Source organism: Amphibalanus amphitrite, unplaced genomic scaffold (assembly GCF_019059575.1).
Source record: "Amphibalanus amphitrite isolate SeventyFive unplaced genomic scaffold, NRLGWU_Aamphi_draft 001065F_arrow, whole genome shotgun sequence".
Taxonomy (NCBI): Eukaryota; Metazoa; Arthropoda; class Thecostraca; order Balanomorpha; family Balanidae; genus Amphibalanus; species Amphibalanus amphitrite.
Window position 1 is genome coordinate 44,234 of NW_024882559.1, and position 27,790 is coordinate 72,023.

The following is a 27,790-nucleotide window of genomic DNA, read 5'->3' on the forward strand; positions in this document are numbered from 1 at the left end:
TTTTCAAACTTTTCTCAGTCGGGAAAATCGAGAGACATGTCAGAACTTTGTAAAGTGAGGTTGTTGTGTTTTTCGGGGTACTGATCACGAATTTCATCTAAGTTTTGATCACAGATGCGCTCTTCGTCCATTTAGGCCAGGTAGTGTCAGGTCAGGTCAACTAATAGGCGTTCTGCGGGGTATAAGGGTATTTATAGTAGGCATCATCCACCACTGACAGCTTCGTAACATGTTACGAATGCACTGAAATTGCTTCGTAACTGCTCATATGGTTGCGAAATTCGAAATCAAATCAAATGTATAAAATTCATCAGCTCTACTGAAAATTTCGTCGCTATCGGCCGCTCTTTGCGCGAGTTATTCGCGAGAAGAAAAAAAACGAGGAAAAGGGGGTCCCCTATAAGTGCGAAGGGTAACCCTCGCATGTGTGCGGCGTTTGCCAGCTTCACAATGGGTCGGTTGGCCTCCCCCTTACCGTTTGGCCCCTGATTGAGCTAGAACTTCGCGGAAAACCGAGCGTGCTGCCCGTGACGAGAGGAAGCCGATGATACCCAATTTTAAGGTCCTAGGTCATTGGTTGACCTTCCAGGTCAGGTCAATGACCCAAAAGTCCTGCTAAGGTTTTTTTCGGGGTGCTGATCACGAATATCGTGTTAGTTTTGATCACAGATGATGTCTTTAGGCATTTAGACCAGGTCGGGTCAGGTCAGGTCAGGTCAGGTCAACCAGTAGGGGTCGTGACGGGTATTCGTAGTACGTGTCAACCGCCTCTGGCAGCTTCGTAACATGCTACGAAGGCACCAAAACTACTTCGTAAATGTTCAAATAGTTTCTAAATTCGAATTCAGCTCCAAAAACTAGCCTGGAAACATGTAAAGCTCGAAAAAGTGACCCGAGGTCACCAAAGGTCAATGACCTGACCTGACCTTCAGGTGACCTTGACATCCACCCAAATGCATGGGAGCAACATCAAATCACATGTTTGAACTTTGAAACCACGAGAAGCTTGCAAACGCGCGGCTAATGTGACCCGACATACGCCGAATCGCGATTCCGGCCAAACATGGGTTCGAGAAATAGGTTACAGGTCAAAGGTCACTTGGGTCAGGGTCATGAAATTTTTAGAGTAGGTGTAAAATAGATCAACTCGAGGGTACTGAAAGCTTCGTCGCAACCGGCCGCTTTTTACGCGAGTTATTCGCGAAAAACCATGGGGGTCCATCCGACCCCCCCCCCCCCCTACACCTGCGAGGGTTAAAATTGGGTAGCAGCGACTTCCTACTGTCACGGGTAGCACGCTCGTTTTTGTACCGCAAAGCTCCAGTTCAGAGGCCGAGAGGCTGGGGTCCGATCGGCCCCTCCCCGTTTACGTTAGCTGCTATGAAAACGCCAATAGAGTGGCAACGGTTAGCGTTCGGACTTATCTTTGAATCCCGGGACCAAACGGTCATGATGTCTGTTCCATCAAGGGAGCCAGTAATTCTATGATGAGGCTTTCTCAGAGCCCAGAGGCCCCCATTACCCCCCCCCCCTGCCGAGGGGCTCCATTACCCCCAAAGGGGGCATGCCCTACCATTTACCGACCCCTGGATTAGCACGCGCAGTGGAAGGGTTGCGAGTACTACGCCCAGTGGAAGGGGGGGGGCGGATGTCGCCCCCCCCCCTAAGATCTCAGCTCCCACTGGAGCTAGAAAGACGAAATTTGGAGGGTAGGTAAGCCGTAATCGCCACGCCATATGTGGAAGGCTTTTGGTGTCAATACATACATACATACATATACATACATAGGTGGGGGCCATGGGGAACTCTGTTGTGTGTGAACTTTATGACCCTAGGTCAATATCTTCAAGGTCAAATGAGGTTAAATGTGGTCAAATCTGCCAAATGAGCGACTTTTTTGCGTTTACACGCCGATAACTCAAAAGTTACCGGCCGATTTTCTTTTTTCTTTCACTATACAAAAGAACAAACATTTGTGAGTATGTATGGTGAATTCCTAGATAATCCAACAATAAATATGGCAGTTAGAAGCCTACTAAGGGTAAAATGTCGCCTCCTGAAGCGGGATCGGCCGACGCGGGAAACGCGGCAATCACAATTTTTGTGTTTACACACTCATAACTCAAGTTGTTACCGGCCGATTTTCAAAATTCTTTGACCATATGATTGCCTGTACATTTCTCAGTCTTCTCACCGAATTTGACGCGAATCTAATATAATCAGCGGTAAGGAGCTCCATAGGCGTAGGAACCGGGGGGGCCAGGTGGGCAAGTGCCCACCCACTTTTTGAGGTGGGGGGGCCAACCATGTGTTTTGGCCCCCCCCACTTTTTACTCGAGGCCCTCCCGTCTCGAGTTGAGAGGACGTCGTCACCTTCCAGAATAAACAAACTCGGTAAAATAAGTTCCACGAATCCCCACGCACGGACTCCAAGAGACCCTAGTGGGTCCAAGGAGGCCCTCTATCCATACTTGTCAGCGGAGGCCTCTGAGACTTATGGCCTGAGGGACCCTAGTGGATCTGAGGAGGCCCCAATATCCACACTGGTCTGGGGAGGCCCCTGACACTGGCGGTCTGGGAGGCCCCTCTATCCATACTAGTCAGAATGGGCCCCTGACACTGGCGGTCTAGGAAGCCCCCTAGTCCCTACAATCACTAGTCAGAGGAGGCCCCTCCATCCTCAATAGTCAGAAGAGGCCCCTGAGACTGATGGTCTGGGAGGCCCCTCCATCTACACTGTAGTCAGAGGAGGCCCCTGAGACTGATGGTCTGAGAGGCCCTTATAATCACACCAGGCAGAGGAAGCCCATGAGACTGATAAACTGAGAGGCCCTTCTATTCATACTGACCACAGGAGGCCCCTGAGGCTTGTGGTCTGGGAGGTCCCTCTATCCACACTAGTTAGAAGAGTCACCTGAGACTGATGGCCTGTGAAGCCCTTATATTCACACTAGGCAGAGGAGGCCCCTGAGACTGATGGTCTGAGAGGCCCTCATATTCACACCAGGCAGAAGAGGCCCCTGAGACTGATGGGCTGTGAGGCCCTTCTGTTCATACTGGCCACAGGAGGCCCCTGAAACCGGTGGTCTGGGAGGGTCCTCTATCCACACTAGTCAGAAGAGGCCCCTGTCCCCTGAGACTGATGGTCAGAGAGGCTCTTATATTCATACTGGCCACAGGAGGCCCCTGAGACTGGTGGTCATAGAGGTCCTATAGTGAATCTGAGGAGGCCCCTCTATCCACACTGTTCTAAGGAGGCCCCCGAGACTGATGGTCTGAGAGGCCCTTTTATTTATACTGGCCACAAAAGCCTCCTGAAATTAATGGTCTGAGAGGCTCTTCTATTTATACTAACCAGTGGAGGCCCCTGGGATTGATGGTCTAACAGGCCCTTCTATTTATACTAGCCAGAGGAGGCCCATGAGACTGATGGTCTGAGAGGCATTTTTTCCATACTGGCCAGAGGAGGCACCTGAGACTGGTGGTTTGAGAAGCCCTACTATTCATAATCGGCAGAGGAGGTCCCTGAAATTGAGGGTCTGAGCCCCTCCTATTCATAAGGAGCCAAGAGACGATCCTGAAATTAATGATCTGAGAGGCTCTTCTGTTTATACTAGCCAGAGCAAGCCCTTGAGGTTGGTGATCTGAGAGGCCCTTCTATCAATACTTGCCAAAGGAGGCCCCTGAGACTGATGGTGGCCAGAATAGGCCTCCGAGACTGATGGTCTGAGAGGCCCTTCTATTCAAACCAGGCAGAGGATGCGCCTGAGAATAATAGCCCGAAGAGCCATGTGGCGGCAACTGGCCGTTGAAAAAAAAAACTCGGGCCATATTTCGGCTTGTTATGGCCCCACAGAGCTCATGAGAGCACCTCAAGGGCTCCTAAGTAGACACGCTTATCTGCATGAGGGTGCCACGCCGGCTTCTGAAGGCTCCTTGTAGGCATCTAAGGGCCCGTTCCGGCCTCTAACGGCTCCACCCGCCCGTGATGGCTCCACACCAGTGTTTATGAACGCCACACACCGGCGCCTTTGAGGGTCATACCAGTGTCTCTTAAGGCCGTATATCGGTGGCTCTGGGGGTCCCACACCGGCGCCTCTATGGGCCACACACCTATGCATCTCAAGGCTCTATAGGTGCATCAGAAGGACCCACACCGACACCTCTGAGGGCCCCACACCGGTATCTCTGAGCTCTTAAGGCCCTTCACCGGTGACTCTGAGGACTCACCGGCGCCTGAGAGCACCATGTTGATGTTTAACGGCTTCAAAGGCCACTGAAGGCACCACACAAGCTCTCACTGAGCTCTTATGTCCCATACCGGCGTCACTGAGGGTCCACATCTGTCTGGCACCCATCGGCGACTCTGAAGGTCCCACACTGACACTGTCGACTCCGAGGGCCCCACCTGCGTCTGAGAGCATCATGCGGTCTCTAAGAACCACACAGGGCTTCTGAAGGCGCCTGGCAAGCGCTATCGCTTTAGCTCTGATAAGTCTCATGCCGCCCTCTGCATACAAGAGTCCAACGCCGGCGCTTAGGTGATAAGGGCGCCTACATGCGAAAGAGAGTTGATAAAATGAATTCATAGGAAAAGGGGCGCCCGCCTGTGTGCAAGAGAAGGGCGCCTGCTAGGGTCGTCGCCATGGATTTTTGACTGGGGGAGGGGGCAGAGGCGGATCCAGCTCAGAGTTTTTTTTTGGGGGGGGGGGGGGCAAACCATAACAATTTATCGATTCTTTCCATGCATCGTCCATAGGCGTAATGTTAAAATTATGCCGTTTGGGGGGGGGGGGCAAATGCCCATTTTGCCCCCCTGGATCCGCCACTGGGAGGGGGGCATATCGGCAGACTTAAAACCCAAAAGAAGGTATTGTCGTCGTACTCTTAGCCCAATACACTATCTGTGTTAAAGGCCGTACAAGTCGGTTTTTTTACAGTACACATCTGAAGTCCGATTCAATTTGACACAATTAGGGGCAAAGCCGCTGCTCTTCTTTTAGGGTGTACCAATTGCTGACGCATGCCACCAATCTGAATCTGATACATAATGCATTCATGCCCGTGTAGGAGGAGGGGAGATATTACAGCCACAATCTCTCTTTTTGGCTGCTGTAAGAATCGGCGGCGCGAAGCGTCGCGAAAAATGGCAAAAACATTTGTCAAAATACAGCCCCAAAACACTGCAAGCCTTGTAGCATGTAAGAGGTCAGAACACCTAAGGTCGGGTCACCGAGTCAAGCAGCCTCTACATAAGTTTTGTGACCCTGCATCAACCGTGCAGCTTGTTTCCTTGAAGTTGGAAATTTAGTGCAAGTCTGCACAACTGCGGGGTTGAAGCCGGAGACGGTCGGAGTTGTCTATTCTGCAAATAGTCATTTTTAAGCATCCTCAGGTGTTTATTTTGGGGGATTTGCCCCTCGGATTCCTCAACCGGGGGGACGCGTCTCCCTGTCCCTTCGTTTTCGACGCCCATGGCGCCTGCGATGGCCATACGGCCGCCTGTGATGCTCATAGGGGTGTCTGATTGCGAAAGACGGTATCATATGATGCCTACTGGGGTGTCGACATGCAATTGAGGGGCGATTATCAATGCCATAGCGGCTCCTCCGTACGAAAGACGGGCGTCTACATGCTAAAGAGGAGCGGCTCTGAGGCAGTAAGGGCGCCTACCAGTAGAGGGGCGCCTCCGAGGCCTACGTATATGGGCGTCCACATGCAATAGAGGGGCGCCTATCAATGCCATAGGGGTGCATTCATACGAAACAGGTGCGCCGCCATGGCAAAGAGAGATTTGTATAAGGGTTTTCAGGGGTCATGCGCCGTTTACGACAAAAAGATTCAGATTCTAAGAAAAAAATCGGAGAGGGGAACAACTTTAAAAAATAGTGCGGACTTTCCGCGCTGTTCGCTTAAGCAGTTACGCCCCTGGCCCCTGGGTACATCTGCCCGATCTCAGAAGCTAGATTTGGAGGTCATACTTGAAAGCAGTACGATGAAAAAATTGGAGGCCCCTGAAAATAGGAGGCCCCCTGGAAAAGGAGGCCCCTCAACAGGGTGGCCCACCCACTTTTCATGACGTTCCTACGCCCGTGAGGAGCTCTCAGCTCGATGTAAAGACGGAACCGTCCCGCCCCGGCACAGTCTACAATTCAGGCGGCGCGTAACGGCTAGCGCCGGCCGCCGCGCCGCCGCGCCGCCGCGGCGGCAGGTTGTTTGACTTTACACCGCTATTACTAGAAAAGTTGTGAACCGATTTTCTTATTTCTTGCACGAGAAGATCTGCAATTCAATTTTGGACAGGTAGCCGAAATTTCACATTAATATTATGTTTACGGCGCGAGTTATTGGCGAAAAATAGGAGGGGTGGGCGAAATCCGCCCCCCCTTCCACTGCGCGTGTTAGACAATATGCTGAGCTGCCAGCTGCGGGTGACCGAGCTCTCTCAATTCCACGCTGGCTTGGCTTTGGAGCCGCAGCAGACGGCGAAGGTCAAGGTCATTGCTAAGGCGGCGGCGGGTGCGCAGCGTCGAGCCGGTGAACCAGAAGCCGGCTGCCAGGTATTTAGTTGCCAGGCTGATTTGATCCCTCATAGTCGAAAATGGGGCTACTAGAACTGAAAATTGATTTGTTTGTAAGCAAATAAGCGATTTGATAGTGTAAATCGCCTGGATTACAACGTTTAAAAATATTTTAAAGGCAAAATACTTTAGTTGCAAGGATTCTAAGGCTTGGTACTTTCCAGTCCAGGTACCACAAAAATTAATCATTAAAGAGATTAGGTGCAGATTTGGCCTAAGATGTGCATGCGCCAGATAGCCCATCGTGAAAACGGCTATTCACATCATAATACTTTTGAAAATATTTTCTTGCGACACTTCGGTCATCTATGCCTAGTGCCTTAATAACCAAGATGTCATCCGTAAGAGAGCAAATAATAAATGAATATATTAAAAAAGACAATTATATAACAGCTGACCGTTATTGTCTAAAACGACTTCTTCAGCGGTTAAAAAAGCGCTGTAGAAGTTTTTTTAGACGAAAGCGGTCCGGTTTTATATAAATGTCTCTTTTAATATATTCATTTACTACTTACTCTCGGTAGTAGGTACACTCGTTCAATATATCTGCATGATGTCATCAATCTATGTTTTTACTTTCTTCTCGAAGCAGTCTGTGTTTAAGACCCTCACGAGCTACCTGCGCTCAAAAAAGTTACTTAAAAAACGCCCAAGAAACGATACGAAATTGAGTGTTTTAACATTGTATGGGCATCTCTATATTATAAGATCTCTATGGTCGATTGTATATAATGTATGCCTAAGCTCATCTCATCCCTGAAATTTAGATAGTTATCCGGTTAAGATACTAGGCAGCATGATGGCAAGCCAGAAGCCACAATAAACATAGTACGTGATCGAATGTAAAACATCGAAATGTCATTTCCATGAGTGATTTATCAATGTTCTTAAAATGTGATTTTTGACTTAAGGTATATTTTGTATCCATTACTGACGATGGCACATTGTTGTCGAAACGTCTAAATACAAAAAGATTTAGATTGAAATTTTAATTTTGGTTTACAACTCTTGGTCATCAGATTTCTTAGACATAGTCATATTTGTATCTCGGTAATCTTAAAATGCACTAACAATTAAACACAATTCTGCAAATATGACATACCAACGCTGCATGACGCACAAGTGGAGCACATATACAGATTACTTACCGGGCGTGATGCCCTACCGGCCTCGGGGAACACCGAGTAACACGCAGTCTTACCCTCAATATTAGGACGACACGGTTCACTTGTTTGATTATGTCCAGCATTCGGCGCTCATTGAGCTTCTGAAAAAAAGCATATTAAAAATGTCAGTTAAACACATTATAGCCTTCATTGAAGAAGCTAAAAAGGAATTATAATCAATTCTGTAACAGCAGCAAAATCCCGTACCGTGCTGGGACAGGCAAGTAATGACTTGTCTTTTCCTTTTTTCACGAATGCTTGCGTGAATTAAAACAGAAATGTAAATTGAGAAGCCAGCACTAATGATGAGCCTTCAGGTGAACCCTGTAATGGCTCTCATTAGAAGTTAACCACATATTTTCGGTAGGAAAACATTAAACAGTCCATGTCGCCAAGCTGTTGAAAGTATTGGTGGTAATGCTACATAACCTTGAAATACAAAAAATTGATTAGGCCTTTTGAAGTGTAAAACGTAGTTTGTCATCTTCTAATTCGGGTAGCGTATCACCTGTATCAGCAAAAAAGGCAATGTAGACAATGAACCTCGCGAAGTAGTTCACTCGAGCTAATATGAACGTCAGCTTCGTCTAATTCGCTATATAGTAGTTAGTCTTACGCATTATATAAATATATATAAAAGGCATCTCATAAATTGCCTTCCGCAATACATCGCCTATATAGGTCAAGTTTTGAATGGAGCGGTATATTAGCCCAGCCTGCCTGTTTATGGTTAGCGCCTGCCACCAGCACGGCACGGATTTAAAGGGATTATCCCACCTTCAAAAAAGTCCCGTTTAGGATTCGGAAATGTTACTCAGGGTATTGTGACGAGTTCTGCAAGTTATTACGCGTTTTCATACTATGCTTTTTGAGATATTGCGATTTTTATATTTCATCGTGACGTCATTTAGATCGGATCTGTGACGTAATGAAGGATTCACTTCATGCCAATGAGGGGGGAAATTTGGCAGCAAATATATTTGCTTTCAAATATGACGCGGCTCATACAATAACAAAAGTGTCTCTGATTAGGCATTTTGTAGTTCTTCCAACTTATTAGTAAAACAGGTTCTGGCGTTCAAACGCCTGATGACGTCATCAAAGCGCCGTTAATGGTTAACCTTCCAGGCGGTGGGAATTTACTTTTTTCGATATATCTCGAGAACCGCTGCGCCGATCGTCACCAAACTTTCAGTACCCTCCCGGGAGCAGCTAGCGCACATGGTGATCAAAAATTTTTTCCAAAGGCTATGATAGGTTGGCCGCTAATGACGTAAGAGTGACGTCATTTTTGCCATTTTCGACCCAAAAAAAGGTTTCGCGGGAAGAGCTGTCAGGCCTACAGCTTTAGAGATACAGAAAAATGTTTCAGATATAAGAGGTGTGGAATCAAGAGGGCTACAAAACAACTATTTCGTTTTTTCGAATTTTTGGATTTTGACCCCCAAAAATCAAAAAATAGATTTTTTGAATATAATAGCCAAAAAATCCAAAAAGTTTTTTGAATTTCGAAAAAACCAGAATATATGTGATAGTCCCTACCGCCTTCTATCTACATACCAAATTTGAGATCGATACCTCGTTTTTTGGCCAAGTTATAGCGAAAAAACTGTTCAAAATTGATGACGTCAAATTTTCAAACTCAATTTTTAGCAATTCTAGACCTCGTAGCGCAAAACAAAGACCACCATTAGACTCCCCGTGACGAGCTGCATCGAATCGATACCCATTTTATGCAAAAATATCAACTTTGAAATTTGACCTTTTTTGACCTGACCTTGACCTGACCTCCACCAGAAAGTGACCTAAACCGTACCTGATGGTCTTATAACCAACACCATTGAGTTGGAAATGAAAAACTGGCCATAAAACATGCATCACATAACCTTAGTAAAGTTGGGCTCATGTGGTGACCCTTGGTGACCTTTGGTGACCTGACCTGTGACCTGACCTGGTATGACCAGTGACCTCTAATAGCAACATATGTACTAGACAACTGACGCCTTATCGCTGATTTTCGACAAAATGCGTTTTACTCGGTGTTATAGCGCTTTCCCTAGAAGCCCTGTGAACGGTGAAACATTTTATCTTTGACCTGACCTGTGACGTCATCGGTGACCCCGAGGTCAATGAAATTTGGTTTCCCTCCACAAATTTGACAGGGCTATCGAACGCCGTTTGAATTTTCCGGATCCGTCCAGTAGTTTCGGAGATACGGGGGGGGGGGGCAAAAAAGTGCCCCCCCCCCCCCCACCGCGTGGAAGGTGGCTGGTAGGCCCACCGCCTGCCGGGTTAAGAGATAGGGCCTTAGCTAAGGCCCACTTTTCAAATAAAGGGAACGAATTTCTTTAACACCACGAAGCTGAGGACATTGCGACCAGGATATATAGTGGTGTCTGAACCTGGCCGCCAACTTGGCTATCTCAACTCAGAACTAATGCAAAGGTGGGACAGTCCCTTTAATTAAAGCGTCTTTATTCCTAACGTTGAGCGCACATTTCTTTAACGATGATTGTTAACTCTATCATTTAACTATATGAAGCAAATGGTATGTCAAAAGCTAAGCTAAGGAATATGTACTTTTAACAGGATAAAAATACATCTTCCTGCATGCTTGACGAAAAAGATGCAAAAATAGGTAGTACGATTCGAAAGTACGGCTTACGATAAATATAGCAAAATCATAAGCAGATAAATTAAGCAATAATCAAATCACACATAACACGTTTACAAAATGAGCAGCAAGCATGCTGGTCCATCATCACTTCACACCTGCCACCATATAAAGCTCAGAAGCGACAGAAGCGATGGACAGAATCATCAGACGATAGACGAAAAACGCGAGAGATTAAACAGCAACGTCAGCAAACGCGTTTCATGCTACAGTGAAAAGAGTGAACAATAATTGTGAGCTTGAAGACTATTTTCACATTTCACAGCATCCGATAAGCAGAAAAAGATACAATTCTGCAATTGACATACAGGCCACTCCACTCTCCCTGCCACCTTGAAGATGCCGCAGCCCGCGGGCCGAAGAAACCAAGGAACAACATCCAGCACTGCAAGCACTAGGCATAGGAGCTAAGGCAGCGTCAATAATAGGTATATGCTTATGTAATCAAGTCAAGGCTAGATCTGATATATAATGAGGCCAGGTTGAGGTCAGGTGAAAATCAGATCAATAAAGGTTAATAAAGGTTTATCATAATCTTGACTTTCGGGAATTAATGCGCATCTTTTTTAGTTTGCCATGGCAAAATCAACAACGTTTTGCTAACTGTATGTGTTAAACAGTTAACCAAAAAAATCCGTGACGTTACTTAAATGCTTGATTAAATGTCATCACCTCCAAGATTTTGGGATCAATTTGCCTGAAAAATGTTCTATGCAGGGCTGCGGAGTCGGAGTCGGAGTCGGAGTTGGAGTTGGAGTTGGAGTCGGTCGGAGTCGACAGTTCTGCCCGGAGTCGGATTCGGAGTCGGAGTCGGAGTCGCCAAAATCTTACTGACTCCGACTCCGGAGTCCGAGTTAACGCTGCATAGCTCAGCGTCATGCACTGCACCTGTTTAATTGACGATACTGCGCTCGAAATTAGATTTTGTCGGAAAAAGGTCATTTTGCTGTTTTGGACGAACGTTTTAGCGAAGGAAGCAGAAGACGCTCAATTCCCCAGAACCTGCTTTTTAATTCTGCATGCTATTTTTAATGCAAATTTGCAACGCAACGCCTTGGAAAGCACATGAGATCGTTTCAGGCAAGGTAAAAACATTTCCATTATGAACTTCCGAATATCATGATATGCATTTTAATAGAAACGTCCGGAGTCGGAGTCGGAGTTGGAGTCGGAGTCGGAGTCGATTTTTGAAGCCGGAGCCGGAGCCGGAGTCGGAGTCGGAGTCGGAGTCACCCTAAAATCCATCGACTCCGCAGCCCTGATTCTATGTGCTTATAACATAATCTTATCTAATTTGTCAGGCATTTATCTTAAAAGCTGTGATGGGAGACAAATTATAGCTGGGTGAAATTTTCATCAGCATTCTGTACCTATTATATAAGTGAAGAATACTCTCACTACAGTTGTATCTAACTATGCAGATGCATGCGGGAAACTAGCTCTCGTAGGCACACAAAGGGAAATACAGAGGTCATCATGCAAGCTCAAACAAAACACTCAGTGGCAGCAGACTCACTTTTTGGGTGGAACAGCAACATGAAAAGAAAACATGTAAACGGTCAGCTAACGCCGAGCATTAAGCAATAACGGTTTACATTGTCTGTAGCCAACAACACAGGCGTACCTACCCCTACCTACCTATCATCCTCGGGACGTCACGCGGAAATTTATCTGTTACAATGCCTGTTGGAGGATCATTTTTTCATAAGTAAATAGACTTTTGCATATTCTCATGATCTTTCCTTGTTTCCAAAATATGTTAGTCATGCTTATATTACATTGAGTTAATTTTTAGTGGAACAATCGAACGAACACATACGGTGTGTTAACACTCAATATCATTTCGCAACAATACGTTTTTGAAAAAGAGAAAAGGCTATGAGATTGTTCAAAAATATCATTTACAGTTAATATTACCCAGATATTGTTTCACTCTCATTCGAACCGCGAAAGATATCCGATAATTTTAAAGCGCTATAATTTGAAGGGCTGAAATTCGTGAGTGACTTCCTGTTCTTTTCCCAGGATGTGACAGTAACAAAGTTAGAAAGTAAAAATGCACAAAATGAAGATAAAATTGCAGATGATTCGAGGCAGTTTATGCTGAAACACTTTGAATATAATATACCTTTAAATTTTAATTGATCACTTCGAACGCAGTGCTGCAGCTTGAATATTTTGTTTTAACATCGCATAACTTTTAGATTCAGTTTTACATTGTATATCCATGTAAGGAGAGTGTTTTCACCGCATCTAATCCAATCATTAAAATTCTACATCGTCCAAGGTTTCAGCAAAATGTGTTCGTCAACAATAGCGACCTTCCAATCACGTTATGCAACTACCAACTACCAGTGTCCATTACGTAAGTGGCCAATGATTATACGGCGCGACAGCCTACATGCATGACGAAGATATCGAGGACACAAAACAGGTTTCTCTGATTCAGCATTCCTGCACGTCACAGTCAATAGCCGACTAGACACAGTGGCTACATACATTCCCAGTTCCTTACATTACGTAGTGATGCACTTGCAAATGCAGACAATACAACTGTCGCCCGTCTCACGACCCATGTAACCATGCGGACACAGACAGGTAAGCAATGGATAACGATGCGCCGTTTGGGGCTTGCTCGCCCTGCAAGTCTTCGACATTCGCGGGGACATTTTCATGACAATTTGACTATTTTGTTCTGCTTTCGTAATCGAAGTCGATGATCGTTACGTAAGTCGTGCCTAAGCGTTAGCCTTCAGCATGATCCACCATGATGTCAGCGTGACTCGCTGGTCTGATGATGTGACCACTTACCTCTGTCATGAAGAGCTGGCGAACTGAGTCGACTTCATAGATTATTTGTTTGAACCATAGCTCATATGCTGAAAGAAAACATAGTTGAAAGGTGAGAGCAGAAAAAAAAAATTATGTAAGTGTTACATGCATTCCCGAACAAAACAAGATACGATCCGCACGTATAAATGTACCTGTATCAGCCACGGTTCACCGCACATTATGTTACCTATGGTTTAACCCTCGACCGTATTGCTGTTTTCCCAGCCGCAAACGTACATTCGTGTATATAGGGGGGGGGGGGGGTCCGTACCGTACCTTGCCGTTTGGCACCTGATCGAGGTAGAGCTTCGCAGAAAAAACGAGCGTGCTGCCCATGACGAGAGGAAGCCGATGCTACCCAATTTTAAGGTCCTAAGTCATTGGTTGACCTTCCAGGTCAGGTCAATGACCTAAAGTCGAGAAAATCGGGACCTGTTAGAAAGTCGTGAAGTGTGGCTGCTGTGTGATTTTTCGGGGTGCTGATCACGAACATCATGTTAGTTTTGATCACAGATGATGTCTTCAAGTAATTAGGCCAGGTCGGGTCAGGTCAGGTCAGGTCAACCATTAGGAGTCCTGCCGGGTATTCGAAGTAAGTGTCAACCGCCTCTGACAACTTATTAGCATATTACAAAGGCACCAAAACTACTTCGTGAAGGTACAAATGGTTGCTTAATTCGAATTCAGCTCCAAAAAGTAGCCCTGAAACACGTAAAACTCGAAAAACAAAGGGCCAAGGTGATCAAAGGTCAAGGACTTGACCTGATCTTCAGAAAACCTTAACACCCACCCAAGGCCATCCATAGAAGGTACAGTCACTCCCCCGCCGACCAATCAGAGACAGATCCTGAGTGACGTCACCCCTGATGCTCGCAAGGGGTACTCCATTCCTTTACAACGTTAAAAATGACTAACTTCATTTGAAGATTGTTGGTGACGCTCTACACATATCGCTCAACCGTTGATGTCATTGGAAAGTTTAACTTATTTTCTAGCGATAAAAAAGAGCAGCAATATGCTAAGAAATGCACTGTAAACCAAATTGACAAGTCTTGTGTAATATAACCAATCATCTCTTGGTATGTTTACCAACTGATACTTTTTAAACAAGCCGTTGTCTGGTGCATTGCTTGTCAGGTGACAACTACACTGAAAAAAATATTGACTAACTACGACCTAATAAACGAAGTCATGTCAAGGGAAAACTTTGCGTTCCAAAATATTTGTCATTTAACCAACCCACAACCAGCGAGCACTCAGTAACCAAGCGACAACAAAGCGTATACTAGTGCTAGGCATTACAGGAACCAAAGGGAAACAACTGGAAAACAATAGAATAACCAATGCTTAGCATACACTTCGCAATGCCACCAAAGGTACAACTAACAGTTGCGCATTCTCCAACTAACCCACTATCATGTCTGTGCAAGGTTTATACTTATGATGTACAATATCTGTACCAAGTCAATACAGCGAGCTTACCAACCCAAATACCAGGTATTCACTAGCCTGGTACTAACCCCCTTCCCTCACCCCCCCCCCCCCCCTCCCACCCACTTCACATAGGTACGATATTCCGTTGCGCCTCTCGACCAAAGCTTAAAAAAAGATAGTTTGATTTCCAGATCATTTATTTAAAAAAAAAAAACGCTAAATAACATTTCCGGGCGTAATTTTTCCATGAACTCATTACACACGAATGACAGGAAATATTATCACACCAGTTTTCCACATCATGCCTTCCATGTTACGCGGTCTGGCTCTATGCCAGAAGAAAGAAATGCGGTCTCTGGACTAGCTGCAAACAACGCCACTCCGGCGGCTACCCGTACTTTGCCGGGCCGCCGGCACCGGCGCCACCCTTCAGGGCCACGCTCACGGCGAGAAACAGCATGTGCTTCATGACTTCACCATGGAAGCGCTGCCTGACTCTGTCTTTGGGCGCCTCGTCTTCGACGCCCAAGACATGATACGACAGATAGCGCCAGGTGGACCGAGAGCCCGTGGGGTATTTGAGAGAGCAGACGAAGAGGGCCGCGGCCCATACGAGGAGAGTGTCCCTCGCTGTCACGGCTCTACTCCATCGATGAAGACAGTGCCGCCGGCCACCACAGCACCAGGACCCTCGCCATCGTTGAGGAATATATCCAGGGCGTCGCCCAGTGTCCAGGCGATGGGCTTCGGGACGTTATCTGAAAAGAGGCATGCATTAAACATGTTTAGGGAAAACTGCAAATGGAAAGGGCACGTGGGACGGCCGGGGCGGGCATGGAAGGCACGGGACGGGGAGCGGTGGAGTGCCCCACGTCCAGACACGTAGCCAGGACTTTGCTCAGGATTTTGACAGAAGAAAGATGGCCACGCAGTCTCGTATATGCAGTAGCGGCGGAATACCTTCAATTAAGAGGGGGGGGGGGGGCATTGCAGACTTTGGCCCATTCTTTCCATGCAACGCCCATAGGGCTATAGCCCTATGGGCGTTGCATGGAAAGAAATGGAAAGTTGCATTTTAACATTATAATGTTAAAATGCCAAAATCAAAGGGGGCACGGTACCCCGGTGCCCTCCCCGTTCCCCCGCCTATGCATATATGCAAATTCATGTATGATGTAGCAAATGTGACATGACATTGGGGAAACATGTACATTGTAGGGACTACTGTCACAAATTCAAGAACACAGACAGGACAGTTAAATCACAACTAAATAAAAGAAAGAGAAGAGAGAAAAAGAGAGAGATAGGGAGAGAGAGAGAGAGAGAGAGAGAGAGAGAGAGAGAGAGAGAGAGAGAGAGACAGAGAGAGAGAGACAGAGAGAGAGAGAGACAGAGAGAGAGAGAGAGAGAGAGAGAGAGAGAGAGAGAGAGAGAGAGAGAGAGAGAGAGGAGAGAGACAGAGAGAAAGAGAGAGAGACAGAGAGAGACGAGAGAGAGAGAGAGACGAGAGAGAGAGAGAGACGAGAGAGAGAGAGAGACGAGAGAGAGAGAGAGAGAGAGAGAGAGAGAGAGAGAGAGAGAGAGAGAGAGAGAGAGAGAGAGAGAGAGACGGATACAAGGACGGTGATGAAGACAAAGACGCTGGTGGAGATGGAGATGGAGACGGAGATAGAGAAGGGAGACAGAGAGGAGAACGAGAAAGGGGGACGCTGGTTGCTGAAAGGGGGCGGAGGATGAGACGAAGCTAAGGGGAGGCATGGCGATCTTATCACCGAATTTTGCTGCGATGTGATTCGGGCCTCGGCGACAAAGTCGTGGCTGAATCCGGCAGTGTATCGGGGCCTCAAAGACAGGTCACTTCAGATTACGCATGATGGACGGGCAATGAATGCGAACGTACCTTGATAGTTGTTCTCCCACCGGTCTCGCAGCCTCGGATATCCGTGTAAATCTTATAAATTGCCAAACGCCAGCCTGCTCACCAACCCACGTGCACCTCGCACGGCGACCGCGAAGCGAAAGGACAAAAAACGACGATGGCGGATATTGCGCACGCGCACGTCGGCGGGGAATTCAATTCCAGAACTGACGGGAGACGCTAGTCGCGCGGCCGCCGTATGACGAAGGTAGCTGCCAGAACTGCACGTGCAATGAGGTCATAATGAATGCTTGAATAATGCTGCTTTACTAAGTCATTAGCAAGTATCCGAAAACAAACTCGGCACTAATGCACTACAAGATGGACGAAATCTAGAAGCAAAGTAAAAACTAACTACGATCTTCTCATGCACTGGCTGTGACTTAGGCTTGTATACGTTCTGCGTTTGTCTTGATTTTGGCAAAGCCAAAGCAAGGAAAACCTTTGTGAACTTTTTTTCAGTGTACGAGTCAATAGTTATTATGCACACCAACTTCTCAGTATCCAGACCAACTCTACATTTGTTTCAACGTTTGTTTCTTAACCAGTTTTGGAAACTTGTTGCCGCATGGTTATTTAACCGGCGCCTAGCTTGTACTGGTCAGCTGGTCAGCATACACATGGTCAGCTGCGCCTGACGTCAGACTTGGCGGACCAATCAGCGGTCGCCGCCCGCCGTTAGCGGGCCCCGGCGCGGCGGTTTCAAACCAGCAGTTGTCGCGCGGCCGCCGTGCAGCCTGGAGCAGCGACGAGGGCTGTTCCAGCATTTGTGCAGTAAAAAGTGAAATCTGTGAACTGTGGTGTTCGTGCTGTGAGTGAGGCCCCCTCTGGCCTGCGGGACGAACTAATCGTGCCTATACCCGCGGTCGAGACGCCTCCCTTCCCCTGCGCGCGCAATGTAAGTGGGCCAGCATGCACATGTGAGCAGATGTTTTGCGGTCGGTGTTTCTTATATATAAATACATTTATTTGCCTTTAATTTAACTCTTTGTATTTTTAACTTAACTGATGAACATATATGGGCTGTAAAAGCTAATCTGGTTGGCGATCATGATTTATTCGAATTATCTGCGTGATCGTGCAACTGCATGATTGTTATGCTTAATGTTCAGGAAGTATTCGTCATACGGGCATGTTATACTTCTGGCTTGATGCGGTGCACAAAACCATGTTCTTCCACATACGCAGCAGTTCTTGCTTCAAAGACTTATATGCTGACGGTGCACGATAGGTATACCTACTGGGTAATGGGTATACCTACCTCATGCATTTACCACATCCATTCGAAAATATGCACTCGGAATTGTCTCCTGTCAATAGTATTAATTACGTGACCGTAATAAATACTAATGATTCCAGAAACTTCCGAATGGATGTGGTGTATGCATTCGTTGATTATATAACCCATCGGTATTTCGTTTCTTGTCAGCGCAAGCCTTTGAGCAATAACTGATGCCAGTCATGGCTTTATGCAACACTTCCAGCCAAAAAATGACCTGACCGTATAGAAAATATTTCCTGAATCAGTATCGTGGCAATTGAAAACGAACGCGAATCGTAAGTTCTTAAGGTTATCAACGCAAACAAAGCGATTGTAAGGAAGAACAAGTTCGAACAGAGCGTTAGTACACTTACTTGTTGACAATTTGTAAGCTAGCAATGCCCAGTCAAAGGCTAGTTCATCAACAAACCAGGGGTTGGTGAACCGACAAGGAAACGACTATGCCTATCCAGAAGTTGGTAGGTCCACAAGGCCCAAACAAGTACTCAACAAGGTGACGCCTATGCGAATTGGAACCAAACTTGTAGACAAACTGTTAGTTTGTTGGCCAACAAGCCTGGGGTTGGTGAATCGACAAGGCATCGACAAGGTGACGCCTATGCGAATTGGAACCAAACTTGTAGACAAACTGTTAGTTTGTTGGCCAACAAGCCTGGGGTTGGTAAATCGACAAGGTATCGACAAGGTGATGCCTATGCGAATTGGAACCAAACTTGTAACAAGGAGCCAACTTGTAACTTGTAGATTTGGTTTACAGTGTGGTGGGGGGGGGGCTATTTTTTGCCCCCCCCCCCTCGTATCTCCGAAACTACTGGACGGATCCGCAAAATTCAAACGGCGCTCGAAAGGCCTGTCAAATTTGTCGAAGGAAACCAAATTTCATTGACCTCGGGGTCACCGATGACGTCACAGGTCAGGTCAAAAATGAAATGTTTCACCGTTCACGGGTCTTCTAGGGAATGCGCTATAACACCGAGGAAAACGCATTTTGTCAAGAATCAGCGATAGGGCGTCAGTTGCCTAGTAGATATGTTGCTATTAGAGGTCACTGACAATACCAGGTCAGGTCACAGGTCAGGTCACCAAGGGTCACAGGTCAGGTCACATGAGCCCAACTTTACTAAGGTTGTGTGATGCATGTTTTATGGCCAATTTTTCATTTCCAACCCAATGGTGTTGATTATAAGACTATCAGGTACGGCTTAGGTCACCTTCTGGTGAGGTTCAGGTCAAGGTCAGGTCAAGGTCAGGCCAAAAAAGGTCAAATTCTAAAGTTGTTAGTTTTGCATAAAATGGGTATTGATTCGATGCAGCTCGTCACGGGGAGTCTAATGGTGGTCTTTGTTTTGCGCTACGGGGTCTAGAATTGCTAAAAATTGAGTTTGAAAATTTGACGTCATCAAATTTGAGCAGTTTTTTCGCTATAACTTCGCCAAAAAAAGAGGTATCAATCTCAAATTTGGTATGTGGATGGAAGGCGGTAAGGACTATCACATATATTCCGGTTTTTCCGAAATTCAAAAAACTTTTTGGATTTTTCGATTATTATATCCAAAAAATTTATTTTTTGATTTTTGGGGGTCAAAATCCAAAAGTTTCAAAAATCCGAGATAGCAGTTTTGTAGCCCTGTTGATTCTACACCTTTTATGTCTTTATCATTTTTCTGTATTTGCAAAGCTATAGGCCTGGCAGCTCTTCCCGCGAAACCCTTTTTTGGGTCGAAAACGGCAGAACATGACGTCACTCTGACGTCATTTCCGGCCAACCTATCATAGCCTTTGGAAAAATTTTGGGTCACAATGTGTAAAATTGATGTCCGGGAGGGTACTGAAAGTTTGGTGACGATCGGCGCAGCGGTTCTGGAGATATATCGAAAAGTCTGGAGGGGGGGGGGCAAAAAATAGCCCCCCCCCCCCACCAGGTCGCGGGCTAACATGCCACCGCTGACGCATCAAAACAACGGCAGCTCATTCATCCGACCTGACCATCAGCAGATAGCAGCCCGTGAGCACACCAACGTACAGTCCACATCAGAAGTAATGTGGGGTTTCAGTCATGGGTATGTTCTGCTTCTGAAGCTTAGGAACGATTAACCAGACTACAATGAAACTTCGAATGTAGCTTATATGTATCGTCACCCTTGCAGCTGCAACTTTAGCTATTAACATCTTCTTTTCGATCACTCCGCATTAAACAATCGCCAGTCAAAGCCAACCGTTGAGATTGGTAAAACCCTACATTACTTTAGCGGTGGGCTGTACGTACACAAAATGCCGAGATTACCAATGCAGCGACAACAATGAGTCACCGGCACGAATAGATCCGTTCCGTCACCTTGAGTAGTCAGTCGCGCCCGGCGCCTGGGGTGCCGATGGGGACCGCCCCGGATGATGAAAGCCCCGCCCCGTGCTACTGAGCGCGGCACGTGTCTCTCTCTGTCTGACCTTGGTGGACGATGATGAACAGGTGCTCGTCGTGAACCACCTCGCCGGCCGCGCCGCTCTTGAGCACCTGCGCCGAGAGGATCTTGTCCAGGTGCAGGTAGGTCCAGTAGTTTTCACCCTTCTCCGTACTGCCTGACGAAGTGCCGTTGCTGAAACAAAAGAGAACGTGATGAGGACAACACAGTGAAGGAAGACACGGCTTATTTTGAAGCCGGGTGCAGGTGCATCTCAACCAGCATCTGATTCGGTATGTAAGCAGCAGTCAAGGAACTCAGAAATCGTGTTGAGAGATTACTGTGTCGGGATTGACAAAGATCCTTTGGCATTTCAACTGGTCCGAGTTCAGCGCTCGCCAGGGCATCATGACCATGCGACAGTGACGACCGTATTGTACAATGTATGTTACAAGATAACAGCATTTGTTTCGCACAACACCTGTACCTGATAAGATCAAGCACCCAAGATTAATTTCATGACCTTTCGCCAATATTGTATGATAATTGAATGCAGCAACTTTCACCATAAGACACCTAACGTGGACACACTAAACGAGCGCCGTCAGCGAAGCCATCCCGGACGACAAAAAGGTCTCAACGACGTCTAAAGGAAGTGTCATGTCTCGTGATTAGCATCATACTCGTGCATGATGTTTTCGAGGAATGTATACATATACTACCTACACAAGAAAAACTTCAGTCACATACTAAGAAAGGTGTTATATGAAGAATGATACTGGAAACAGCCGTTCGCAAAGCGACAGAGCAGCCCTTTTGAGACACATAAGATAATGGGACGTTCGTCGGCCCCGGTTCCTGCTCAACAATGGTGTCGTGAGCCACGGCTTGACGTCCGGGGCCACGATTTGTCAGAAAATGAGCCACGACTTCGACAAAGCCAATGCTCTTTGATATATCCGCTGCACAAATCTATAAGCGCTATTTGATCAGAAAACTGGATACGAGCGATCCCGCCTGGTCAATTCAATGCACTAGAACCAGCGTCATATGTGACGTTTGGGCCAAAAGGAGTCGGGGTTCATTCCACATGCCGAGTCTGCCGGTCCGAGCCTGCCCGGGCGGCCGTGCGACCGCAGGGGCGGATCCAGCTCAGAGTTTTTTTTTGGGGGGGGGGGGGCAAATCATAACAATTTATCGATTCTTTCCATGCCTCGTCCATAGGCGTAATGTTAATATTATGCCGTTTGGGAGGGGCAAATGCCCATTTTGCCCCCCCCCCCCTGGATCCGCCACTGCGTGCGGGGCTTCTCGGTGGCGGCGGTGGCGCCGGCCGGGTCTCCGGTTACCGGGACCCTCCGGTTTCCGCCGGTGTCTGATGACCGGTGGTCCGGTCTCCCACGAACGATCGGCTGCGGTCGGCCGACAGATCCGACCACCGTCAGCGCCACGGCGTCACATGATCCGTGCCGTCGCCACCGGCCACCCGCGAGAACGCCATGGGTGAAGCGACATTGAACCAAAATATTGTTCTTCGGGACTAGCCCAACCTCAGCTTTGGTCACTGAACCGCCCACCCCTGCTCCTGGATGGATGAGGGTTATCCCATTCAGGCAACGAGAAAGGAGTGCTCCAGAGTAGGAGATTGTCCTACCAGGATTCTGAGCCCAACAGCAACTCACTGGGCTGGGTGACATCTCACCATGACGTCTAGGGAGATCCGATTTCCTGATGCGGGTAGGGCGAGAGATGCGTGCGATCGATGCGAGAGGAAACTAATGTATTTGAATAGGCTCTCGCATGCGATTTCCTGAACGCGGAAAGAGACTGTTTCAGCCTTAACTGCTTATTGTATGACACGCATTGAATGTGTGAGCGTGTGATGCAACGCTGTTTATTGTGTAAATACTTACTACTGTATGCACCTGCTGGAGTAAAATGATAATGGTAATTACCATATCTCATTCGTATGGAACTGCTCGAGAACCATTGTGCATTCACAATCAACGCCAGTCACCGTTTTCGTGTAACAAATTGGGAAGAGCAGCGGGTCGCCTGGAGGTCTATCCGGAACGCTGGCTAGTTGCCCGTCCACTCCAAACGACGTAATTGGTCTAAAGGTCGGCAGCGCGCGCCAGGACAGGGTCCTGGCCTGCTTTGACACGGTCCAGGACTCCAGCCCACAGCACTGCACTCGGGGACAGGAGGCCCCCGTAGCGAGCCACAGGTTTTTCGACAGCTGGACCGTTGGGAATCATCCGTGGTTAATAAATAATAAGTCTCTGTAATTTGCAGCAACGTCTCCGTAATTTTCAGCATCGTGATTCATGTCACATAATACATTATTTAAAACTTATGCATCTGCATTCTGCGCTGCGCGAGGCTGTGGTCTTTGCGAGGATAAAAAAAAATATTGATAAAGATCCTAAGAAGTGAACGATCAGGAAATGTCAGATAAACGCTATTTATGTCCGCATCTGTGTGTGTTAATGTTTCCCTGATAAATTGCTTATTATGATTCGCATGGCTGTTTATGACGATAAGTTACAAAATAAATTGTGAATGAATAATAGGTAATGGTGCTTGACAACTGCGTGTAGGGCCTCATGAATAAGCTGGAATAAGCATGAATAAGCTGGACGGCTTGAATAAGAAAAATGAGCAGCATATGTCCCGCTGCGAAACGTCTAATAAACAGCGGATGCTTGGGAACCATGACTTGGGCTCTTAAACATTACAAATTTCCCATATTATTTACATAGTTACACTCTACCGGCTACAAGGTTTTACACACTTTCATCAACAAACTTATCAGCAACATCACCGCCTAAAACTTCGCCGACATTCTAAAACGGCAAACCGTCAGTTTTATCGCTTGAGTAAGCGGGCATGAGCATTGACCGCTAATGGGTGCCAGATACAACAATACAAAAAAAAATAATCGTCGTACACGCTGCACCCACTTCGATCAGGATAGCAGCTGCCCCTCTATTTTTGGGCTTTGTCTATGCCGAGCTGCGGCAGCGCTGAGACAGCTCGTGCACGCTGAAGCAGCTGGTGCTGACGGTCTCCGGTCGGGACCGTGCGTCACCCGCGCGCCTGTCTCGCCGATGTCAACGGTGAGGGGGAGAGGGAGTGAGGGGGAGGGCATAGGCATCGGTATCACGAACCTCGACACCGTCAGCCTATGTCCACATAACAAAAATATTGTATCTGCGCTGCACCTTTCCAAGCAGCCTTCACAGCGCCAGATCTGTGTGAATGGGTGGCATAATTTGCGCGTTGCTGGCTGGAAGGGAACTGGGAGCCTGTGTGCTTTGGAAAATCAGAACAGCAGCAAGTTTTACCCCATTAAGGTACGCACTACGCACTCAGGTAGGTACAAGTCATTCATTGTCATAGATTCAAATGGGGCCTTTCAATTATTGAAGCGTCATCAGGTTAAAGCAATTTCAGGAATTATAATATTAAGGCAGGATGAGGATCAGAGGGTCAGATAAAATAATATGATGACATATAATTTGGACAAAAGAGCATAATTCCCATCAAAAATGTAATTCCATAAAAGGATTGCCATTTTCATTAACAATTAGGCACAGTTTTGCACTGTAACTGTAGGTATGCGAATAGGAATCGTTTCCAGAATAGAATCATCCAAAAAGACACATTCCTATGGGTATATCAGTGTCGAACGACTATGAGTGGGCCGTCCTTACTTACGAGCTACGAACCAAGCGCATGTTCAGCAGCATGCTGCAAGTTTCCCGACTGTGCAGGTGCACTGCACTCCCGAGAATTACTCCTTCCCAAAGAAGCTTATCTTTTGTTCCGCGAGATAATGATCCTGACGCTATTTCTGGAAAGTGTCATGGGGCAATGTTTCGTTTCTTTATGAAAAGTTTATGTAACTCTGACTCTCCGTCTCATGTAGATTAGAAGATAAGAAACGCCGAATTTCAAACAAATAAAAACCACACCCTGACATATAACAGCGATTACGTCTTACGATTACGATGCTCTATCTGATTCCTCATTCCAGTGCTGTTGTGAAATAGGTCATTTGTTGACCCTATCTGGGTCATATAACGGATGTTGACACTATTTAGTCAGTACCACAAATAAATAAGAAAAGAAAATGCGCATTCCCAGAGAGCTGCACCCTATATTCAGCCTGGACTAATGCGCATCATCCTATCATATCGGCCGTATACCCGAGACTGGTGATTGAGAGTCGGTACGGCGCACGCTGTCGACCTACGCCACATACGGAGGACGGTGTCAATGTCGTGCACACACGTGCGAGACGTAGCACCTGGCGTACGGGCGTACGGTCGGGGGGGGGGGGGGTGATGACATGTCGCCACCCTGCCGAGTGTCGAGGAGTGCCGGTAGCACCTGTCACTCGGGGCCCTATATCGACCATGTGAGGGCACCGGCGAAGTAAACGGCAGCCTCGTTCAGTCCGTCTTAGATCGTCTGTAGCGTAGTCCGCTCATATAGAATAAATACTAAATCAGCCAACCTATGCGAAGGGAATGTGATGGTACCGTACCTATGCTACGATAGGCATAACGGAGCGGGTGGAATATATCTACAAAAGCAGCATAGCTAGCGCTGCTCAGCCCTCGGCGAATAATAAAATTGTTCCATGAAACTAGCGGCACCGGAAAGTAAACGATACGCAGAAGGTAAACATTCGGCCACAGAATCGGCATATTTACGTATTCGGTATAAGTGATGCATATTGTTGCCCACATCGCGTATAAATTTAGACCAGGCTAGATTGATGATAGGTATGCCTGAGAGGCTGGCTGCCGAGCTAGCCTGACTTAGAAGTTAGAATTCATAATGCGTAGCATTGACAGTATCGAATGGAAAACTATGGTGTTATTATTAGCTCTGGGTTTTAGGACGTAAGGGCTTAAAGTCCATCGAAGTTAAAGAGCACTGTGATGCAGCGTCCTTCCAATCCCGTAAATCTTTGCAACTGTGCCTCTTCATTCGTTAAATGGAGGCGGGTTTCCTGAAGCTGCCAGGTAAACATCATGATATATTGACATGATAGCAAATGAGCGGAAGACAAGTTGGTACCTATCATAAAAACATCACTTGAGGGAACCGGCTTCCATGCATGAATATCTTACAATGCCCGATACATGATGTCATTGTGGGAGATGATTCTTGATTCGGCGCACGAATGCCACAAATATGTGTGGCACTCAGAAAATCCTAGAAGCCGGTTTGATGAGAAGTGAAACAATAGCATCCGGCAGAGTGAGACAACAACAGACGGTCTGTTGAGGGTGAGACACAAGTTCGGTGAGACAGGATCAGCCGGCCTAGTGAGACACCTATGACCCTCCGGTGAGACATTATAGCCGGTGTGCTGAGGCACTATCGTCCGGTCTGGTGAGGTCTTATTGAGACAATAGCCGGATCTGATGAGGCATGTTGCTGGTCTGTCAAGGCACTGCAGCAGCCGCCAGCCGGTCATCGTGAGACGATCAGCGCGAGCCGTCCAGGAAGTGTCGGAGCCCAGGCTATTTTTGTTACCCATGTGGTCCCACGAGCTCCAAAACAGTCTGATCTTTCCGCAACCAGTTCACGTTGCGGAAAGATCAGACTGCAGTTCACGACTGCACCCACTCCCAGAGGAGACCTAGTACCTACCTGGCTGCTGCGCCGGCCTTGCAGACGCCGTTGCCCATGGGGCACGCCATGACGACGGTCCTCGCCTCACGTCTGGTCACTGGCAGATGGGACCCAGACCCGCGCGGCGCCCACTGCTGACTGCGCTCGGCCCGTCTGCGGTCAGTGGCGAGACCTCTGCCAGGCCGGCCGCCGCGCGGAGAGGGCGGCCCCCGGCCCCGGCGGCCGCTACAGTGGCGCCGCGCTGCGGCCGCGGCTGGAAACACCAGCAGCCGTCGGCGGCGGAACTCAGGGGCCCGCGGGCCGCGCGGCGGCCCCGTCTGATCTCGGGCCACTCAGGCCAGCCGTCACCGCCGCCGGCCGCTGGCAAGGAGCCCGTGCCCCCGGCCCCGTGAGCCGATTGCGTCAGCCACAACTGCTTGGTCTTATGTCACGAAACGGGAAGTTACGTGCTCACTAGAGTTACGAGTAAGACACGGCAGCAGCAACCGTCATCCTGTGCTAAACGGCAAACGCTGTACAGTCTGTCTTAAAAGTACCGCGCAAAGTGACGGTGGATCCATCAACCCTGACCGAGGAAGGGCCTGCTATAATTTGAAAGTCACCGAACCAATTGACCTGGGGAATGGACCTGGATATCCATTGTTTCAGTGACTCAAATCCAGCAGTCCTTCCTCGGTCAGGCTTGATGGATCCACTGTTACTTTGCGCGGTACTTTTAAGACAGACTGTACAGGGCGGGCGGTACATACATACCTAATGTCGGCAACCAGGGATATTTACAGTTCGAATTGTCTCGGTGATAGACAGTTTGCAATCACATCACTCCGTTCAGCGCTATTTGCACAGCAGTGCCTAGCTCACGATCTAGCCTATGTACTATGTAGACTTTCAAGTAAATCAGTGCCTAAACGATCAAATAATTTTAGGACTCGAGTCGCTAAGAGGCATATTTCCTTTAGCCAACGAATTAGTTATGCTGGGTGGGTGACGGGGAGAGCCGGAATTGGTTTGTCTGTTTTGTTGGGTTAGGCCCTTTCGGTCCTTAAACTCATTTCAGACCATTGCAGCGCCGTGACGATGATAGTTAGGAATTAGGGGGAGACATTGGTCTGGGCACTCAGCAACCTTAGTGAGTCGCCGGGGCTGAGTCCGTCCAGATGACAGGCCGACCACGGACCAGCCCCCCAAGCACTCACTGCACCCGGCTACGGGTATGCTCCCTTAGGAGCTGCGGTGCGCTCCAATGGGAGCAGCCCGTATGGGATAAAGTTGCCTGTCCTGCCCGGACCAAAGGTTGCGGCGTGGAGGAATAAGGATTTGACTGTCCTGAAGATGGAAAGAGTCGAGGATGGAAACGACGGAACGGGTGAATATCCGGAATTCCGAAAACCCTCTATAAGGATTGCTGATTGTAAAGCACTCCAACGTAGGTAACGTTATTCTCGCACTGCTAGTGCTATGAAATCGCAAGCATTCTGTCTCACCAAGCCGCCAGCCGGGTGTTTACATAACACAGTTCCAACCACTGGCGGATCCAGGGGGGAGCGGCAGGAGCTAAAGCCCCCCCCCCCCCCATTCGAAACTCGACAGGGGTGGCAATATAACCCTCGCCCGTAAACGGTGTTTTGCCACCTTCGCCCATGCAGGGGGGGGGGGGCTGGTGCGACCCCCCTGGCGTTTGAAAACGAAGCGTCGTAGAGCTTAGCGGAAAAGACCAACGGATTGCTCTCAACGAGATCTCGCGATTGGTGGTATATTTTTTGGTCCTAGGTCAACATTTGACATACTTATGACCGGTCAAAGGTCAAATTTTCGGAAAAATCTAACTTTTTCAGATTTCCGCGCCGATTGC

The 27,790-nt window shown here is 47.6% G+C and overlaps 1 protein-coding gene across 2 annotated transcripts in view; it reads right to left on the reverse strand.

Moving 5' to 3' along the window:
- Positions 1-26,450, reverse strand: part of LOC122369714 (tryptophan 2,3-dioxygenase-like) — a 41,814-nt gene extending 15,364 nt beyond the window's left edge. The window contains exons 1-4 of one of the 2 annotated variants that reach the window (XM_043344633.1): positions 25,957-26,450; positions 20,333-20,481; positions 13,233-13,300; positions 7,783-7,845 (exon numbers count right to left, since the gene is read on the reverse strand). In XM_043344633.1, coding sequence (XP_043200568.1) covers positions 7,783-7,845; positions 13,233-13,300; positions 20,333-20,481; positions 25,957-26,006 — 330 coding nt within the window. In that variant the 5' untranslated portion in view covers positions 26,007-26,450. Of the gene's footprint in view, positions 1-7,782; positions 7,849-13,232; positions 13,301-20,332; positions 20,482-25,956 lie in introns of both variants that reach the window. The other variant, XM_043344632.1, reaches the window with a different exon arrangement.
- Between the last annotated feature and the right edge of the window lie 1,340 nt (positions 26,451-27,790).